General features: G+C 40.1%; 1 protein-coding gene across 4 annotated transcripts in view; it reads left to right on the top strand.

Moving 5' to 3' along the window:
• LOC136316702 (vascular endothelial growth factor receptor kdr-like) overlaps nucleotides 1-21,886 on the top strand; it is a 277,304-nt gene that overhangs the window by 228,868 nt on the left and 26,550 nt on the right. For 2 of the 4 annotated variants that reach the window (XM_066248756.1, XM_066248755.1), the window contains exons 27-28: nucleotides 10,474-10,580; nucleotides 20,805-20,886. In XM_066248756.1, the coding sequence (XP_066104853.1) occupies nucleotides 10,474-10,580; nucleotides 20,805-20,886 (189 nt within the window). Of the gene's footprint in view, nucleotides 1-10,473; nucleotides 10,581-20,801; nucleotides 20,887-21,886 lie in introns of all 4 variants that reach the window. The other 2 variants (XM_066248754.1, XM_066248753.1) reach the window with 1 other exon arrangement.

The raw sequence follows: 21,886 nt of genomic DNA, 5'->3' as shown, positions 1-21,886 counted from the left end.
TGTTGGGGTTAAGAAAACTTGGTGTTCTGTTTGCTTCTTGAATTTGAGGCTTTAGTTCCTTCCACAGGCTTGGGAAGTTCTCGTCTATTATTTGTTTGAGTATATTCTCCATTCCATTTTCTTTCTCTTCTCCCTCTGATATACCTATTATTCTTATGTTATTCTTTCTGATGGAGTCAGACAATTCCTGTAGGGCTTTCTCATTTTTTATTATTTTTGAGTCTCTTTCTTCTTCTCTCTGTTGTGCCTCAAGTTGTTTGTCTTCTATTTCACTAATCCTATCTTCAATCTGGGCTGTTCTGTTAGCTAAGCTTGTTACCTCGTTTTTCAGCTCGTGAATTGAGTTTTTCATTTCTGTTTGATTTGTTTTTATAGTTTCAATTTCCTTGGTAATATATTCTTTGTGTTCATTGAGTTGTTTTCTGATCTCCCTATATTGCCTTTCTGTGTTTTCTTGTATATCTCTGAGTATTTTTAAGATTTCTAGTTTAAATTCTCTGTCATTTAGCTCCAAGGCTTCCAATATGTTAAGTCTTTTCTCCATAGATTTTTCCACATCTATTTGTGTTACCTCTCTTTCTTTTGTATCCATAATATTCGATTTCCTCTTTCTTATCGGCATCTGAGGGTGGTCTTATTGATAGCACTAATTAGAATTAATAAAGAGTAAAAAGAAAAAAAAAGGGGTAAAACCCCCCACAAAAAAAACAGTAATAATTTATTATTTCCCCCTTTTTTTCTCTCTTCTCTTTCCCTCCTCTCCCCTCCTCAGGGAAATATCATGCCTATAATGGAGGGCCTGATTTGGGGTGAAGAGTTCAAGGGGCAAAAAAAAGGGAGTAGGGACCTACTAAATGCAAAAAAAAAAAAAGGAAGAAAATCTTAGACAAGCATAAGATGATTTGCTTGTAAGTGATGGTCAACTAAGAGATATAATGAGAGGGATAAGAGGGAATCAGAAAAAAGGACCAAAAAAGAATAATAAAGAAGAAAAAATAAAAATAATAAGTAAAAATCTGTTGTATTAAGAGGAGCGAAGACTAAATACAATGGAGACCTTGTGTTGGGAGGACCCAAAATGCCACAAAAATAAACAAACAAGAGAAAAAAAAATAAAAACAAAAGCAAAAAAGAGAAATAAAGCCAAAAAAAAGCCTTGAGTCCCAAATTAACTAATTTGTTCGTGATTGAAGATTATATGGGAGGAAAGTAAAATGAGAAAAGAAAAAACAAATAGAAAGGAAAAAATAAGAAAAGGAGAAAAACGAAGGAAGAAATAAAATAGGAGGAGAAAAAAACAAAATAAAGCTAGACAAAAAAACAAAAAACAAAAAAAAAAAACAAAAGAGGAGAGAGTGAGAGTTAAGTGTTTTGGAGTATAACCTTAAAGGAGGGTGAGGATGAATAAGAAAAATAAAATGCAACACTCATGGGTAGTGTAGTTCAAGAAAGGGGAAGCATAAGATGGGCAGAGAATAGAAGGACTGAGGTGGAGGAAATAAAGGCAAAAAGATAGAAGAAACAAACAACAAGAACAACAACAACAACAACAAAAATTAGTGGATCAAGTTGTAAAGTCTGTGGGTTTTTCTTGATTTTGAGAGGTTAACTTCTTCCTTTTTCTTTTCTCTCCCTCTTCCTAGTCGGTGACTCTGTACCCCAGGCTCTGCCCCTGTGTCACTCTTAGGTAGGGATTTGCAGTTGATGGAATTCTATGGCAATGTCATATAATTGGCTTTAGTCTTGCTGGAAGTAAAGGCTTGTTGGCGTTTGCAGGGTCCAACGATGAGAGAGTTTGCTTTCCTGGATTCTCTCTCCTAGTCCCTCCTTTCTGAATTAGCAGCCTGGTGATCCAGCTATAAGGCTGCAACTGCTTCTGCCTGGGGAGTAAGAGGCTCAAAGAGCTGGGAAATCCCCACTCTATCCCCACTCAGTGCAAGGCTTTGGGAAAGGCTCTGAGAGTCAGGGCCTCCAGTGTAATCAGGCGGGGGTGGGAGTCAATTGTTGTCAAGGTGACTGTTCAGTGCCTATCATTTAGTTGGACCTCTCAACCCAGGCTTTCCACACTTTGTAGCCTGTTTTTGCAGGGAAGAAGAGGCACTAGTCTCTGCTTACGACTAGTGTAGTATAGACCTTATTATCTGCCAAGTCCTTCTTGTTAGCGTTTATCCCTGAATATGGAGGCTCTATCAATCAGAAGTTGCCCCCGCCCCTTTAGCGAGAGGCACTAAAAAATATCACGCCTCTTGTCTTGGATCGCTGAACTGAGAGAGATCTTATCAATTAGAACCGAGGGTGCGCAGATTTTATGGGTTAAGCTAATTTCAGTGATTGGGTCGCAGCTGTGCTTCCGAAGGTATTTTAGGCTGCCTGCGCGCGCCCCTCCCCCAACGCTTGATTGTTAGCTTGAATGGGTGGGTGAGGTGCCCCGCCCACGGAGAGACTCTCCCAAACCTCTCCCGCTCGCCCCACCGCTGGCGGCTGGACCGCACCAGGCGCAGGATAATGGAGCCCCCTGGGTGTGCGGGCCAGCAGGGTGCCCTGGGCGCGTGGAATGCCCAAGGCACGCACGCGAATGGGGCGCTCCGGGCACCGGTGGCCGGCGACCCCCACTCGCAGTGTGCGGGCCGCTGGGAACGTCAGCGGTGCTCAACCGGACAGGGCGCGCGCACGGCGGCTCGTGGCGGCCGCTCGCGGTGGCGGTTCGTGGTGGCCGCTCGCGGCAGCGGCTCGCGGGGGCTCGCGGCGGCTCGCGGTGGCGGCTCGCGTCGGCCGCTCGCGGCGGCTCGTGGTTCCCAAGTATATGGGCTGACTCACCGCAGGCGCACTCCCTCGCGGCTTGAATAAGCGTTGCTGCTGCGGTAGCTACCTCCACACCCTCGTCTCTCAGATTTAAGTGATAACAGTCCTTTTGCTTTCAGTTCGTGTGGAACTCCGGAATGCTCCGAGGATAAATTTTTCTGTTTCTAGTTGATAAATTTGTTGTGATTTAGGGGAGAGCTGTCGGACGCGCTTCTCACGGCGCCATTTCCGTGACGTCCCTGTTTGTTATTTAATAACATGCCATTTAGCCTCCAAGCCTTTGAATGTTTTTCAGTTCCTCTATTGTTCAGTTCTTAGTTTCATGCCATTGTGGTCAGAGAAGATGCTTGGTATGTTTTCGATCTTCTCAAAGTTCTTCAGATTTGTTTTGTGTCCTAAAGTAGTCTATCCTAGAAAATGTACTATGTACATTTGAAAAGAATGTATATTCTTCTTCTTTGGGGTGAAATGCTTTGAAGATATTCGTTAAATTCAGCTGATCCAATGTATTATTTAAGGCCACTGTTTTCTTACTGATTTATGTCTGGAAAATGTATTTATTGATGTCAATGGGAGTGTTAACATATCAACCTATGACTGTATTGCTATTGATCTCTCCCTTTATGTCCATCAAGATTTGCTTTACATATTTAGGTGCTCCTACATTGGGTGCATAAATGTTTACAAGCATTATATCTTGACAGATTGCTCCCTTTATCATTATGTAGTGTTATTGTCAATTTATCAATTTATCAATATGTATGTATCATTATTCTTTCTCTCTTACTATAAACTTGGTTTAAAATATATTTTGTTGAATATAAGGATTGCTACCCCCATTTTATTTTTCATTTACATTTGCATGAAATATCTTTTTTCATCCTTTACTTTTAGTCTGTATGTAACTTTTCTTCCTAAGTGTGTCTCTTATAGACAGCATATATATGGGTCTTGCTTTCTCATCCATTCTGCTACCCCATGTCTTTTGATAGGAGCACATAAGCCATTTACATTTAAAGTGATTATTTCCAGGTACATATATTGCCATTTTAGTTTTTTAACTGTGCGTCTCTGGTTTCCCCCTCCTCTGTTTTCTTTAAGAAGATTCTTTAACATTACTTATTATACTGGTTTGGTGGTTATAAACTTTTTTAGCTTTTTCTTGTCAGGGAAGCTCTTTATTTCTCCTTCAATTATATATAATATTCTTGCTAGGTAAAGTAATCTTGGTTGTAGGTCCTTGCTTTTCATCATTCTGAATATTTTATGTCAAACTCTTTCTGCCAGAAATGTTTCCATTGAAAAACCAGGTGACAGTATTATAGAAGATTTCTTGTAGGTAACTCACTGCTTTTTTTTCTTATTTTTTATTATTATTTTATTTTTTATTCATTTTTTATTATTAATTTTAATGGGGTGATATTGATAAATCAGGGTACATATGTTCAGAGAAAACATCTCCAGGTTATTTTGACATTTGATTATATTGCATACCCATCACCTAAAATCAAATTGTCTTCCGTCAACTTCTACCTGGTTTTCTTTGTGCCCCCACTCCCTCTCTTTCCTCCCTCCCCCCCCGCCGTGGTAACCACCACACTCTTGTCCATCTCCATGAGTCTCATTTTTATATCCCACCTATGAATGGAACTATAATTCTTAGCTTTTTCTGATTTACTTATTTCACTCAATATAATGTTATCAAGGTCCATCCATGTTGTTGGAAATGATCCGATGTCATCATTTCTTATGGATGAGTAGTATTCGATAGTATATATGTACCACATCTTCTTTATCCAGTCATCTATTGAAGGGCTTTTTGGTTGTTTCCATGTCTTGGCCACTGTGAACAATGCTATAATGAACATATGGTTGCATGTGTCTTTACATAGCAATGTTTTTGAGTTTTGGGGGTATATACCCAGTAGAGGGATTGCTGGGTCATATGGTTCTATTTTTAATTTTTTGAGATACCACCATACTTTCTTCCATAATGGTTATACTACTTTACATTCCCACCAACAGTGGATGAGGGTTCCTTTTTCTCCACAGCCTCCCCAACACTTGTTATTACCTGTCTTGTTGATAATATCTAAACTAACAAGTGTGAGGTAGTATCTCATTGTATTTTTGATTTGCTGACTACAAGTGAGCACAAGTAATCAGAGACAAAAATGGCCATTTCATAATGATAAAGGGGATATTGGATCAAGAAGATATAACGCTTCTTACTGTATATGCACCAAACCAAGGAGCACCAAAATATATAAGACAGCTACTGACTGACCTAAAAACAAAAACCGACAAAAATACAATCATACTTAGAGACCTCAATACACTGCTGATTGCTCTAGATTGTTCATCCAAACAGAAAATCAATAAAAAAAATCATTGGCCTTAAACAAAACACTAGAACAATTGGATATGATAGACATCTACAGTACATTTCATGCCAAAGTGCCAGAGTATACATTTTTCTCTAGTGTACATGGAACATTCTCAAGAACTGACCATATGTTGGGCCACAAAAATAACATCAACAAATTCAGAAAGACTGAGATCATACCAAGCATATTCTCTTATCATAAAGTCTTGAAACTAGAATTCAACTGCAAAAAAAGAGGCAAACAAACCCAAAATGGCTAGGAGAGAAGATGGTGATGGAGGAGGTGGATGTAGCAACTTCCACCTCCCAGAACCAAAGTGGATTACAAACTAGTTTTAAGAACCATCATCTGAAAAAACCAACTTTGGACTAAACTAAGAGGACTGTTCAACCAAGGAACACTGAAGAAGGCACACTGAGACTGGTAGGAAAAGCGGAAATGCAGAGAAGCCTGCCCAGCTCCCCAGAGCAAACGGCAGTTGGGAGAGACCTGTGTGGCGGGAAACAAGTTTAGCAGAGAAGGGAGGGTTCTGAGTCCCAGGAACAAAGCACCAGCCTGCAGCCCAAGAACTAGAAGAGGTGTATGGACAGTATTTAGCTGGAAACAAGACAGGATACTGTTTGTGAGAAAGAGACTGATTCTCAGACCCAGGATTTTTCTTAAAGGGACTGCACAGAAAACCTCTCTCACAACCACTTACCCGGGGCTCCGGGGTACAGGGAGAGAGGAGAGGACTGGAGTAGCAGGAAGAGAGTGTAATTTAGGAGGCACAGGGAGAAACATTTTGAGAGACAGCCACCCTAACCTCTGGGACAAGTCACTCCCCAAATCTGAAGTGAATATTTCCCCTGGAAACAGCAATACTAGCAAAGGGAAGCAGGACACCAGCCAAACAAGCTCTCTCACGGCACTCAGAGCAGAGTCACTTAGAAGAGGGAGCTTTCAGGACTACAGTAGTGAGTGTTAGGGTCTGAGCTGCAGCGCCCCCACCCACATGGCTGAGGGCTCGCCTGAGGATGGGTGGTGGTGGGACATGGAAGCAAGGTTCTGTGGCAAGGGCAGAAGCTGGCTGGCCACCACTGAGTCCCAGGTGTGAGCTCAGTCTTGCCCAGCTGGGGAGGAGGGGACATGCAAAAGTGGTCAAGCCCAGCTGCGGGCCGCCTGCAATCCAGCCTGTGGGGGAAGGGTGGGAGCCTTGAAGGAGTGGAGACTCACCCTTGAGCAAGGGCACAGGAGCACAGCACTGCCCCACCCACAGAACCAAGGCTTGTGGCCTGACTTGAGAGCTGGCTCCTTCTGTGGGGGTGAGCTAAAAGCCCAGAACAGGAGGAGTCCCGCTACAGAACCTGGGCATGCAGTCCCACCAGGCCTGTGGAGGCAATGCTTGCAGCCATCCCACGAGCGGGCTCCTCCTGCAAGGGCAGGGTGAAAGCCCGGAATCAGGTGGAGACCCTCAGCTGAGCAAAGGTGCTCACCCCTGCCTTCAGGGCCAAGCATAATGCCACCCATGGGGGCAGGGTGAAGGTCAAGGCCACCAAGGCTTGTACACCTGAGCACGTGATCACAGCCACTCCCATGAAGGAGAGGCAAAAACCACAGCAACAGCACCAGTGGGAAGGCACTGGCAACGCCCACACCCAAGTGCCCTAGGCAGCAACAGCAGAGGGGGTGGTGGGCCTGCAGACAGACCACGCCGAGGGAACACAGAGGCCACACCCAGTGGACTCCAGTGGCCAAACGTTCTTTTACACAGACAAAATGAGAATGCAGAGAAATGCAACACAAATGAATCAAGAGAATTCCCCAGAAAAGGACCTGAATGAATCAGATATAACCAAATTACCAGATGCAGAGTATAAAATAATGATTGTTAGGATGCTCAAAGATATTAGAACAACAATAGATGGGCAATACAAACACCTAAATAAAGAGATAGCAAATATAAAAAAAAAACAATAAGCAAAATTTGGTACCTGACAAGCTCTCCTTTTGAATATGCTGCTTTTAAGCTAATTGGATTCAGCTCTGATATTGTCTGAAGCTGGGCACTGGATGTGTTGTGTCTGGGTCTCTGCAGAAGGAATCTGGTGGAGGCCAATGTAAGACAATGCCTGTGACTGGCCCTCAGCAACCTCTTTGGAGCTACAAGCAGTTTACAGTCTGTGGTTTTCTCTGCTGAGCTTAAGGACACACAAGTAGGATCAAGCTGTATTCTAGGATGGCTTCTACTGGCATTGGGCCCAGGAGCAGGTCATGAAAAGTCTCCAGATACCCAGAGATCTTCCTCCAGCAGCCTCTTCCTGCTGGCTACCTATTAGGCGTTGTCATTGAAAGAGCCTTTGGTGGGTTACGGAGGATGGGGCTAGTAGATTTCCTTTGAAGAGGAGGTGCTAGTCAGGGCTCAGGAAGGCAGTGGGTGTTGTCCCCACCTTAGAGTCACAGGTCTCTCAGCATGTCCCAGATTTTGCCCTCAGCAAAGTGGAACCACCAGTAGTCTGGTGGGTGATCTTCTGGAGCCCAAAGCATGTGACTGTCTATAGCTTGGAAGGTGGTTCTACAGACTCTCCTGTGAGAGAGAAACACTAGTAACATTAACAGAAAAGTGAAGGACTTTGCTCCAGTCTTAGAGACAGACAACTTAGTCACTGGCATCCCCTGAGACTGTTTAAACCACTACTTCTTACCTAAAGCCACTGAGACCTCTGTAGGGCCTACTTTACACAGGGTGAGGAGAGAAGAAGTAGAGTATGGACCAGTTACCTCCCTCCAGACTGATGATATAAAGATAGGAGTGCTCCATCCAAGAAAAATGGTGACTGTGGTATTGCAGGATGACTCAGCTAAAAGATACTGGTGGCTGACCCCTTGCAATGTGTCTCCCCAAAGCCACAAATCCTAGAGTCTTATCATACACCTCTAGACGAGCATCTTTCTTTCCAAATCCAAAAAAAGACCCAGTTCTGTGAAGCTTTCTGGTACAGAAGTAAGTCTCATTGAGGCAAGAAGCAGCTTTTGGAATGAAAAATAAATAAGATGAGATCTTAATATACCTGTATATGTTATCATTAAATCAGTTTAGTGATAACTTAATTAGCACAACTAAAGACTTTGAATGAATATTTCAAATGAGCAAAGTCATGTTCCAGCAGGTCCTTTAAAATAGTAACCAAAATTAAGGATTGAGCCCACTGGACCACTCAATAATACAACACCCTGCATAGTGCTTGGCACATAGCACGTGGTTAGTAAATATTTTTTTAGTATTTTTTTGGTTTTGAAAAACTTCTTTCAAAAGTTGACCTACTAGGAGAAACATGGACTGTAAGATTAGATAGGCCAGGGTTTACATCTTATGTCCTCTACTAATTAGCTGTGTGATCTGAAGAAGTTAGTTGAGCTCACTCAGTCCCAGTTCCCACAGAACGGGATAAAAATGCTTCTACTTTAACTAATAGAAACATAAAACAAAGGGATTGTTATCATAAGAAAAGGGTGAGTGATTTGAAAAAAAGATGAAGGGGAATATAGTCAACAATGTTGTGATAAGTTTACATGGTGACAAATGGTCACTGGAATTAGTGAAGTGATCACATCATAAGGTATAAAAGTGTCAAATCACTATATTTTGCACCTGAAACTAATATAACCCATATAAGATTGTATAGCAACTGTACTTAAATATTTTTTTTTAAAAAAAGAAGCAGCTTTTGGAGCCATGTGGCTAAATCACAGTTTCTGAAGTTTCTCAGCATGTTAGCTTGGTACATGTGTGACTCTGGGAAAGTCACTTCCCCAGATCTTTTGAGACTCAGATTTATCACCTGGAAACATAAAATGAGGATGTTGAATGATCTCTAGCCTCTTCCTTTCCCTGACATTCTAGGATCTGAATATTTACAATACTCAACTGTGGTGGTTTTCTTATTCCTAGAATTAGTTCATTGTCTGTTTCTCAACAATGAGATCCACAGAATAATTTGTAATTTCATTTTTGCTGTACCAGATTGAGAGCAGATAAAATACACAGACAAGATTGTTGCCTAGACTCAAGACTATGAGCAGGGAGAAGACGGGGGGGGGAGGTATATTACTGATCAGCTCATAAACTAAGACACTTATGAAAAAGCTGATCACTTCTTTATATGGCCATGATAAAAAAAAAAGACAATATACAGTGATTAAGAGAGAAATTATCTGGAACAAAATACTGTATCTACATACTAAATTTCTAACCTTGGACATATTAATTAACCTCTCTATGTCTCAGTTTTCTCTTCCGTAAAATGGGGTACTAATAGTACCTTTCTTCATAAGATGGGATGAGTAAAGGAGAAAATAAATGCAAAGCACTTATTACAGTGTCTGATACATAATAAGCAATACTTGATACTGTTATTATTTTATTATACTTTGGAATTGGTTCTTGGATAATGGATTATCTGTAGGAGGCTAAAGGATAGGTGATGTAGTCAGATGACTTTAAAGGCCAGGGATCCCCAAACTACGGCCCGCGGGCCACATGTGGCCCCCTGAGGCCATTTATCCGGCCCCCACTGCACTTCCGGAAGGGGCACCTCTTTCATTGGTGGTCAGTGAGAGGAGCACATTGACCATCTCATTAGCCAAAAGCAGGCCCGTAGTTCCCATTGAAATACTGGTCAGTTTGTTGATTTAAATTTACTTGTTCTTTATTTTAAATATTGTATTTGTTCCCGTTTTGTTTTTTTACTTTAAAATAAGATATGTGCAGTGTGCATAGGGATTTGTTCATAGTTTTTTTTATAGTCCGGCCCTCCAACGGTCTGAGGGACAGTGAACTGGCCCCCTGTGTAAAAAGTTTGGGGACCTCTGTTAAAGGCAGTGAGTAACAGGAAAACCAATATTTTAAAGGGGAAACTATCCTCCAACACTGACAAATATTAAGCTCAAATTTTGTCCTCCATCCCTTGTAGGATTATTTATTTAAGAGGAGAAAGGATAGGGAAAATTAAGAAAGAAGAATGAATTTTTTTATAAAAATTTTTTATTTTTAAAAAAAAACATTGAACCCACGAGTTTGTAAATACAGCCTTATTAATTAATCAGTTTTTATGGCACAAAAGTGTGACTCTAAATTGTTAAGCAGAGGTTTTGAGGTAAATAGAAAAGAAAGCAAACTTCTTAACTGTCCAATGAAAGCCAGCATCTCTTCTTATGGTCAGATACAAACAAGAAAGGATATCACAAATACAAATTATCATATTTGTCCCTTTGAAATGATGAACCTATCTGTTTTCACATACAGGATGGCAAAGACTACATACCCCTCAATGACATTGGTGGAACACCCACATTCATGCCTCTGGATCCTGTGCAAGAGACCATAAGCAATGACATCACCATGGAAGTCAGGTGAGACACAATAGCTTCTGCTTCTTTGAGATAATGAATTGGAAAACTATTAACAAGGGTAGTTGTCTAGAATCAGTAATTGTTTTATTAGGGAGAGCAATAAATTATACTCCTGTTTTCCCAGAGTTCTGAATCAAATGGAACATAAATGATGGTGCAAATTTAAGGTCTTCCTTCCAGGTTTATTTTTGATATAAGCTAGGTTAAAGAATTGGCTTAAATATTCAACCAGATGGACTTGTCAACACTGTTCTGGATTAGTCTTATCATAAAATTTTCAGCCAATGACTATATGATAGGATTTGGGAACTGCTGTATAAATCCTGCTCACAGTTGATGGGCTCACTCTAAGCTTCAGTTCCTTTAAGAATCTTCTAAGGTTATGGCCACCCTATATTTTATGTAGATTAGTGAAAGGAAGAATATACTCTTTGCAAGAAAGGAAGTCCTAAAGAGAGAGAAGTCTGGAGAAAAGTATGGTAATTAATTCTCTTCTCCAATCTGATAAGTAACCTTTCCACTCAGAGTGAGGGGGTGGTTTAAGAGATTGGGAGGAGTGTGCCTCTTACAGAGTTTCCCCCACACAAAAATGAGAGGAGTTATGAAAAAGTGTTCCTGCCAACAGGGAATTTTGAATGGTAAGTAAAGAAGGCCCAAGGGCAGTTGAGGGTAAAACTAAGTACAATTTGATTCATCTCAAGTGAACAATGAACATAGTAAATACCTTTGTGTTCAACATTAGTGTTAGGCACTGAGAAGGTATGAAATAAGAACACTCAAAGTAACTGGCAATCTACTAGTGAGATAAGACATGCATAATTATTGGCAAATTTAGGGAGTTCTGTCAAGGGGGCAGAAATAAGTGGTGTAAATTAAGTCCTGTAAGAAGAATTCAGAGAACAGAAAACTCAACTGGGGTTAAGGCATCAAGCAAAGTCTCCATTTACAGTTGTGTAGTTTGTATAAAACACAAGGTACTCAACTTAGGAAACAAATGGAGACTGAATCCAGCCCATGTTCTGCTCAACAATCCCTGTCTTGACATAGCTCTGTATGCCTAGAGTAAGGGACATCTTTCACAGAGTTACTTTATCCTTCATTAAGGGTCAGGGAGAGGATTATGTCAAGAGGAGGTACCTAATCTACACAAAATATAGGGTGACTATATTTTGGTGGAATGGAGAGTCCAAAGCCTTAGTAGAAGATTCTTAAAGGAGCTGAAGCTTAGAGTGAGCTCACCAAGGGTGAGCAGCACTTAAGCAGCAGTTCCCAAATTCCATCATATAGTCATTGGCTGAAAATTCTGTATAATTTCAGTGATACTGTGCTGGACCTAAGGATACTGAAGCTCCATTATTTATTATATACATCTTTTTTATATTAATTTTTAATTTTATTTAGAAAGTTAAATTTATCAGGGTGACATTGATCAATGAGAGTACATAGGTTTCAGGTGAACATTTATATAGCATTTGAACTGTTGATTATGTTGACATACATCTTTTTTAAAAAGCTTCTTAGCTTTGAAGATAAGGTATGGGTGGGCACATGAGGAAACTCTAAAAAAGAAATGGGTTCTGCCTAAATTTTTTAAATGCCATAAGTGGATTCTTCCTCAGGGTTTTGAGAATAGAGCCCAGACTGGAAGAGATAGGTTTGTGATACCCTCATCAGAAGATTCTGCCATGTACCCCTAATTTCCAATTTAAGAAATTTAAAAAAATAAAATGAGTGTTGTATTCAGCTACTAAATCTGTGGTACTTTGCTATGTCTGTAAAATGAAAGTAATATATATAAAAACAAGTTTAAAAGTAAAATATTTAAACAATACTTAATATCTAAGTCTTCATGAATTACCAAATACCAAGGGATTGTGACATCCACAATTCATTTATTTTATTTAAAAATAAAATAAAACCTTCAGCTCTCAAAGCCTTCCATACTTTTACATGTCACCTTCTTCAATCAAGTCTAGCCTATTTTACACTTGATTGGTTAGCATTTCCTCCTAACACTGTAAATATTTAATGACAGCTATAAGTCACAGTGTTTTTCAGAAGGAAGACAACCATGGAGTCACTCCAGATGGAGTGTTAAGAAATATATAACATACCATCCTTTAAATTCTACCTTTTTCTTTGGAATGGAGAGTCCAAAGCTATGAGAGGTAGAATTTTTTAGATCATCTAGAGAACACTGAGAATTGAACTCTGGTCCATGAAGCCTTACCCAGTAGATTATTCAGCACCCCCTGTTATTGTTCAACCACTAGCAAAGCCTGTTAGTTTCATCCATATCATTTAATGAAGAGGAGAAAAGGAATGAGGGCTACATGAAGAAAATCTTGGAGAGGATCAAATTTTATTTTACTAAGGCAGCCCTGTCACCCCTTAAGATGATTCACTGAGTCAATGAAGCTGCTTCAAGACAGAGTTTCACTCTGGAAGGAGCAAGGTCACAGACATCATGAGTTCACATTCTGCTTTCCTGGAAGCATTTTTTTTTCATTGCCACATGAAGTATGTCACTTATGATGATACAGGAAAACCCAGGCTTTGTATACCTACAAAGACAAACAATTTGACAACTATCCTCAAAAGCAGCTCTGGGAAAAATTTAGAGTACACTTAAAAAACTTCAACAATACAGTAGAACAAAAAACAAATAAACCCAAACAAACAAACAAACAAACAAAAAAAAACCTTGAAGAATAACCTTACAAAAAAGCTTCATTTTGCCTGTATCATCCCATTTCTCAAGCCAGTATTGCTCAATGCCAAAATGGAACTTTCACCTAGAACAAGTTTCCCAAATTTGGAAAGGGAGAGTGACCCAATTCCCCAGCATTTCAAGGCATTATACAAACATCAAACTTCACTTTTATCCCACCCAGAGATGTTTCAGGCTACCAATATCAGCCATGTAATTAGTAGTGACTGTGGTTCCCCATCTCAATAACTTTTACCACTGAAGAAATCAATAGCGGAAACAGTTGCTGCGGACTCTTTGCAGATTTCGCCAGTTTTTACCCCATATCGTTATTCACATTTGAAGAATACCAGCAGCCAGAATATCTTCCATATCTCACCCTCTCAACCCCTGTACTCTCACCAAAGAAAGTATCCACATTGGCAGCTATCCCAGGCCTCAAAAGCCACATGAGTATAAGATCTCAGCCTATCCTACACCAGTAATTGTGCCCCACAAATTTGTACATGTTTGAGGATAGTCCCTCACCGGCCTGATGTTGGCCATCAATCTAGATTGACATGTGCCTTGGGGAGACCAAGCAGTGACAGGAAAGAATATACACAACCAGGAACTCTGAAGCTTTTTGAGAGCTTTAATCCATTGCTATCTCATATCACTAGCTGACACCAAGGGGCTCACCTGCGTCTCACTGCTCCAGTTATGTACTTGTATGTCCTAGGCCTAACTCTTAATATTGTTCTCTATTGCTGTGCACTTATGATGAGAAACAGGAACCATGGTAGAGCATGCCAACAAACAAGGTGTCATTCAGCTGCCATTGCACCTGCAGTTGACCTTGGTCCTAGTTCCTTGCCCTGACCCACACCACTATTTTTGTATATGCAGCTGGCCCCTTATACTACATTGGCATTTGTAGGTGGCACCTTCAGCTGAGTATATGCATACCACTAGCTACAGTCACCACTGCTGCCTGCACTGGTGCCCAGCTGTTGGACCTGAAGGAACCTCTGAGGATGCCAATAACCTTTGCAGACACTGAAGAAGCCTTATAGCATTTTTCAAGGACCACACAGTTTTCAATGCTGTAGATTCCAGTGGCCTGAGTAAAGAGACATTAGGATCTCTGGACCCAGTGCCACCACATGTCACCACACTTGACATCCTTCACTACTAATCCAGAGTCTAACAACATGTTCCAGTATAAACCTATCCACAAGTGAAAGTTTTTTTTTAATGAAGTTAGTCCATACATTCTGAAAGAGGTGATAGCTTCTTCAAATGCACAGACATCCATGCAAGGCTATAAGACACTATAATTTAGAGAGACATGATACCACCAAAGCCACAAGAAAAAGTTTCTTGTAATAAAGATGTTTCTAAGAGAAGAAAAAGCAAGAAAATTTTCCAGAAATTGACCCCAAAGAGATGCCTTTCCATAAACTGCCTGGTAAAAAATTTAAATTAATCATTCTAAAGATGCCCACTGAGCTGCAAGAAAGCATAGATTAACAACTTAGCAATTAGAAGAAAACTGCAAAAAAAAAAGGACAAGTTTAACGATGAGAGAGAAAACAAAAAAAGCAAAACAAATTTTAGAACCAAAGAATAAAATTATTGAACTAAAGAATTTAATAGATAGCTTCAATAAAAGAATTGACCAACCAAAAGAATGAATTACTGACATGACATAGATCAATTGAAATTAACCAGAGGAGAAAAAATATATGAAAATGAATGATGAACGTATACAGTACTTATGGAACACCATCAAAAGAAGTTTCATAACCATTGTGGGAGTCCCAGAATGAGAAAGGCAGAAGAAAGAGGTAAAAAGTTCATTTGAAGAAATAATGATGGAGAACGTCACAACTGTGGGAAGAGAGGAGACATGGATATACACATTTATGAAGGTAATAAGTCCTTCCAAGATTTTAGTCCAAAATTATCTTCTTCAAGGTACGTTATTGTAAAGCTATCTAAATTCAAAGACCAAGGAGTCATGTCACTAAGATGATGACTGAATTTCCTTGCTCTCACAAGAATAAATAAGAATAATTTATGAACAAGGCACCATTTCAGTATATTTGAAGCATCCTTCTATATAAAAAAGACCAAGTCAAATTGCATTAAAAGAGTAAAAGGAATGGCTATATGCTGACTGCATTGCCCAACCCCAGGCCAGAGCATCACAAAGCAGTGAGTTATCTCCTGAACTTACTGTTTCGCCACTGAAAAAAGAAAGCATGAGGGGCATCCAGCTCCCTTCTATATTATGGGTCACTTTGTAGGAGTGTGGTCTTGCCACATGGAAATTATAGGAGAATTGGAGGTGTTCAACCACTCGAAATCTGATTGTCATGGACAAAGGACAAGAGTCTTGCAACAAGCAGCACTTGAGTCTTAAAAGACTAAGTTTCTACCTATAGAGCCCAAGTTGTAGTCCCAACTAGCAGGTATGCTCATCTGCAAAGCCAAGATAGTAGTGAAGTCTGACCCAGGAATACCGGTGGGTACATGTCTGCTTGATTTGGAACCCAAAGTGAGTTTTACTGGACCTGGAGCTTGTTCTGCTTTTGCCCACACAAGGAAGATGTGTTCTAACCACACATGATATAGAGATTGGCTTCTAGTCTCATAGGAGCAGAAGGGTTGACCAGAACACCTACAAGCTATATGACCCAGCAATGCTCAAGCCAAGAGGTAGGCAGGCAGAACTGACTGCCACACAGCAATGCAAGTACTGAACAAGAGGAGTTAATAATTCATTGCTTCATCCACTGATGAATATAGCTTCCAGCCTGACCTAACCAGGAATATTGCTTAAGAAAATATGGGAGTTGACTTCAGTGAACCCTTCCTATTTTACTTCTGCAAGAAAGCTGATCATGGCCCTACCTGCTACTGAGTGTGGCTCCTAGCATGTCTGGCAAGAGATGCTGGAAGTAATACTTGGAAGCTTGTAGCCCAGAAAGCACAAGCAGAAGTTTAGCGTCGCACAGCTGATACTCTGCAAAACAAAGCCAGTGGTTCCATTTGGCCAAGAATATTGGGGTAAGGGTCAACTTGAGTCAAGAACATAAGCAATCTTACCAACCTTGAAGCTGCTTCTCCTGCTACACTCAGGCAGGGAAACTATTTATAACCCCACTAATCTCTTTATATATCCTTCACATTGCCTGAATAAGAAACATAACCATAGTACATGGGATCCTGGCAGGGGTCCCCAAACTTTTTACACAGGTGGCCAGTTCATTGTCCCTCAGACCGTTGGAGGGCCGCCACATACAGTGCTCCTCTCACTGACCACCAATGAAAGAGGTACCCCTTCCGGAAGTGCGGCAGGGGCCAGATAAATGGCCTCAGGGGGCCGGATGCAGCCCGCGGGCCGTAGTTTGGGGATGCCTGCTGCAGAGCTAATCCAATTGTCATTCTCACAGTGACACTTGAAAACAGAGTGAAGTCCATGGCTTTCTCCATATACAAAGAAAATGTGGTCACTTCACCAGACCGGGAAATCCAGTTCACACTCTTGCCAGATTCTAGTGTCCAAACAATAAGCCATGAAGGCCGCAGGCCCCATCTTGTTGCCCTGCCAGACCAGGAAAATGAATTCATACCTCCACCTAATATTGGGTATAGTAACCAGTACTGACAGTACAGTAAACCTGACCAGAGAATCCAGGCAACAGTGAAGCTCATTCTACAGCATTACTTGAGCAAGGAATCAAGTCAACAGTTTACCCAGTTGTTCTCAGTGAGAGGCATAACTTCTGACCTCTAAATTCAAAGTTTAAACAGTTGCCACACCCCAAAATAGACCCTACGAGCAGGCCCAACCTGCCTGAGGATATTTTCAATAACTCAAACTGAACTAACTGCTGAAGAATTCTTTCTGTCAATGCAAACCTGTAAACTCTGAAAGAGGAGCATGTACTTACATAAGAAATAAAAGAACAATGGACAAAACAAGTACTACCAAACAGAGTGAAACTTTTAAAAAGAACCAAACAGAAATTCTGGAGATAAAGAACTCAATAAAAGATATAAAGAATAAACTAACAAACATAGGATACAAACTCCATCAGATGAAGGAAACTATTTGCAGTGTTAAGATAGAAATCAAGAGCCTGACCTGTGGTGGCGCAGTGGATAAAGTGTCGACCTGGAAATGCTGAGGTTGCCGGTTTGAAACTCTGGGCTTGCCTAGTCAAGGCACATATGGGAGTTGATGCTTCCAGCTCCTCCCCCCCTTCTCTCTCTGTCTCTCTCTCCTCTCTCTCTCCCTCTCTGTCTCTCTCTCTCCCTTTCTCTCTCCTCTCTAAAATGAATAAATAAATTAAAAAAAGATAGAAATCAAGAAATGATACAAAAAGAAGAGATTTGAAAATAGAAATATATACAAAAATTATCTGAGTCCCTCAAAAAAGAGCAATGTACCAATAATAAGTATACCAGAAGAAAAAGGGGAAATTTTCTATGAGAGTAAAAGTTTATATTCTCACCATAGCAACACAAAATGGTAGTAGCATGAGTTGAGAATGTGTGAACTATATCATGGTGAACAGTGTACAATATGTATGTGTATCTAATAATCACATTATACACCTTAAACAGACATATTGTTATATGTCAATTGTGTCTCAATAAAGCTAGAAGAAATTTCCACCTCACTATTGGCTGCCTTATAATCTGGATGCCCTATGACCTTGCTTGGAAACTGCCATTTGATGAAACCATCAATGATTAGGCTTGGTTACCAACAACTCCACAAAATTTCTGATAACATCTTATATGACTTCAGAAACCTCTTTCAGTAACAATGATATTAATGGCTAACTTTTATCAAGTATTTTCTAATTTCTAGGCATTATTATAAGTATCATACATGTATTTATTAATGTACTGTTCACTATAATCCTATTAAACCCTATCATTATTATCTCTAGTTTATAGATGAGGCAACTAAGACACAGAGAAATAATGTATCAAAGGTCTCACAGCTAGGACTCAAACCTAAGCAAAATGGTCCCAAATCCCATGATATTATCTGCTCTCTGTACTGCCTGTAAAATACTATAATTTTCTTCCTACTTTTCTGGTACATTTTCCTCAGGATTACTGAACAGTAGAAATTATTATAGGGAATTTTGGAACAGAAAAACCTGAGAAACAGACAGTGAGAGTGAGAGAGAACTAACTTTTATGCTTATTTATTTATTTATTTATTTATTTATTTATTTATTTGTTTGTTTATTGTGGCAGAGACAGAGAGAGTCAGAGAGAGAGAGACAGGGACAGACAGACAGGAAGGGAGAGAGATGAGAAAAATCAATTCTTCATTGCAGCTCCTTAGTTGTTCATTGATTGATTTCTCATATATGCCTTGACCAGGGGGCTACAGCAGACCAAGTGACCCCTTGCTTGAGCCAGAGACCTTGGACTTAACCTGATGAGCCTTGTTCAAACCAGATGAGCCTACGCTCAAGCTGGCGACTTCGGGGTCTCGAACCTGGGTCCTCCACATCCCACTTCGATGCTCTATCCACTGCGCCACCGCCTGGTCAGGCTATGCTAATATATTTTTAAAGTTATATCTACAATGGACCTTGCAAGTATCTTACAAGCTGTGCAGGGTAGATATAACCCCATTTGTCAGAAAGTAAACCTGAGGTCCTGAGCTAAGACTGATACAGAGTCTTAACAGCTCTCAGCTTAAGACTATTTTTTCCTCCATTACTACACTGGATAAACACTACACTATGTTTAGAAGTAAAAGTTTTGGCCTTGGACAGTTTGCTCAGTGGATAGAGCATCAGCCCAGCATATGATGTCCCAGGTTCAAATCCTGGTCAGGCACACAAGAGAAGCAACCATCTGCTTCTCTCCCCCTTCCTCTCCCCCTTCTCTCCCTCCTCCCCTCCCATAGCCAGTGGCTTGATTGGTTTGAGCACAGGCCCTGTGTGCCGAGGATAATTCAGTTGGTCGAGCCTGTCAGCCTCAGGCATGGGAAATAGCTTGGTTGATTCGAGCATTGGCCCCAGACAGGGTTGCCAGATAGATCCCAGTCAGGGCATATGTGGGAGTTTGTTTATCTCCTCTCCTCTCACTTAAAAAAAAAAAAGTGGAAGTTTTATACAATCGATATAGGTGTCTTATTCTAGTTTTTCCTTCTGTGATACTTTTCACGTTAATACTTGTATCATTGATCCTTCCAAGTAGCTTTAGGTCTAAGTTATATGTAATTTATGATGATAATTGGATCACTTGGTTTCATTAGGTGATACTGTTATTTCAAGAAAATGGAGGACGGAAAAACATACTTTTTTTTATAGGCATCAACAAAAGGGAAGTTAAAGCAATACACCAGGTCAGAATCAATGATTTTTGCCCATTGCAGAGTTTTGTTCTGTATCTTCTGTAAGGATACACTGAGGTATATGAATATTCCTTAATCACAGCAGCACTAAAGTGGAAGAAGGTATTCAGGGCAAGGAAGTAATTTGAACTGTGTAACAAAACTGTTGTTGTTACTGTACATTTTTTTTCAGTAATTTTCCTTAGCTTAGATCCATAGAATTCCAGAGCTATGCATGTTTTTGGAGATAAAAGAAAGTAAGTTTTCTGCCTTAGGAGTCAGGAGACCCTGATTCTGATTCACTGCATGATCTTAGGGAAGTTCTTTCTCCTTTCTGAAAAAAAATTTTTTTTGGCCAACCAACAAGATGGAATTGATCTAAGTTAATTGGTCTCAAACTTTAGGGTACGTTAGAATCACCCGAATAGCTTGCTGCAACACAGATTTCTGGGTCCCACAAAAGAAAATTGTGATTAAATAGGTCCAGGAGTAGAACAGATATTCTAAATTTTTACCAGGTTCCCATTTGATGCAATTCTTCTGGTCTATGGACCATACCTTGAGAACCACTTTTCTAGGTTACTTCAAAGGGCCTCAGTGCTCTAGAATTCTAAGTTAACTAATTTAAAGCAGTGGATTTTTAACCTCTTTTCAATCATGGAATATGTCTTATAATCTAATGAAGGCTAAGACTCTCTCACCAAAATATGGGCACACATTATTTTCCATGCAATTTAAGGTTTATGAGCACTTTATCTTTGTCTTTATTGATACTCCAGGTTAAAAACTCTTGATTTTTAACAATCCTCTTCCCCTTTTACAGATGAGGAAACTGAGGCTGTAAAGCCTGGGGGTGACTTTCTGACACTTATATAATTATTTATTTCCAGCTCTCAAGAATCAAGTTTAGGAGTCTTAAAACTACTATGTGTCAATTTGGGAATGCCACACTTCTTCAAGTGTCATCAACTGAGTAACTGCCTTTTCCCACAGACATTTTCAGAAGATTTTCCAAAGGGCTAAAACATGTTCTTTCTAAAAAACAAGTAGAAGTCAAAATGGCTAAAAACTGAAAAGGACTATCCCATAAGAGGCAGTAATCTCAGAAGGGAGAGAATAGGATCTCATACTAAACTCTTCTTTTCTTTTACAGCAGTATTGAACCCCAGAAGGATCCACTGTATGGGTCATTTGATGAGAGTAATGTGACCAAGGAAAATGATGAAGCTGCATTTAAGGTTAGTGTTGGTTGATTTCTCCATGGCTCCAGGTTGCAAGATATCTGGAGGTTTTGTTGTGCAGCAGTTGGTAAAGTCACCCACATGCACTCTGGGACTGATTCAAGAGATAGATCCCAGATTTTTTTTGTGGAGAATAAGAGATAAACTGGCTAAAACAAAGTGAGAATTAGGGAATAAGAATGATGTAAAGGCCCTTGGAAAATATTTAATCGATCTTAACAAAGAAAGAACTTTTTAACATAAAAAACTGAGGAAGTAATTGGTGATGAGACTTAAAAAAGGTCACAGTGTTAGTGGTGCAAGTGTAGAAACTCATTCATGGCCTTTTAATTCTCATAAAAAGTTTATTACATTAAAAATGAACTGGAAAAAATATGTCAATACTTTAAATCACAAAAATAGAATTAAATGAATAATTCTACTTATTACAATCATTAGCACAAAGCACTTGGAAGAGAGTCTTGCAAAATATAAATATCAAATATTAATATCACTAAAATACCAATCTATGGCTGTTTCCTTAGCCCCCTGGTCAGCAAACTGCAGCTCTCAAGCCACATGCGGCTCTTTGGCCCCTTGACTGTGGCTCTCCCACAAAATACCACATGTGGGCGCTACCTCAATAAGCATACCTACCTATATAGTTTAAGTTTAAAAAATTTAGCTCTCAAAAGAAATTTCAATCATTGTACTGTTGATATTTGGCTCTGTTGACTAATGAGTTTGCCAACCACTGCTTAGCCAAAGAGATCCTCTCTTTAAAATTAGGCATCAAGCCTGACCAGTGGTGATGCAGTAGATAGAGCATTGACCAGGGACACTGAGGACCCAGGTTTGAAACCCTGAAGTCTCTGCATTGAAAGCAGGTTTATTATTGACATGATCCCATGGTCGCTAGCCTGAGCTCAAAGGTTACTGGCTTGTAATTCAAGGTTGCTGGCTTGAGCCAAAGGTCACTGGCTTGAGCAAGGGGTCACTGACTTGGCTTGAGCCTTCC

This window comes from Saccopteryx bilineata, chromosome X (genome assembly GCF_036850765.1).
Source record: "Saccopteryx bilineata isolate mSacBil1 chromosome X, mSacBil1_pri_phased_curated, whole genome shotgun sequence".
Taxonomy (NCBI): Eukaryota; Metazoa; Chordata; class Mammalia; order Chiroptera; family Emballonuridae; genus Saccopteryx; species Saccopteryx bilineata.
Note: the sequence above shows the minus strand (reverse complement) of the source record. Positions and strands in the feature narration are given on the sequence as shown.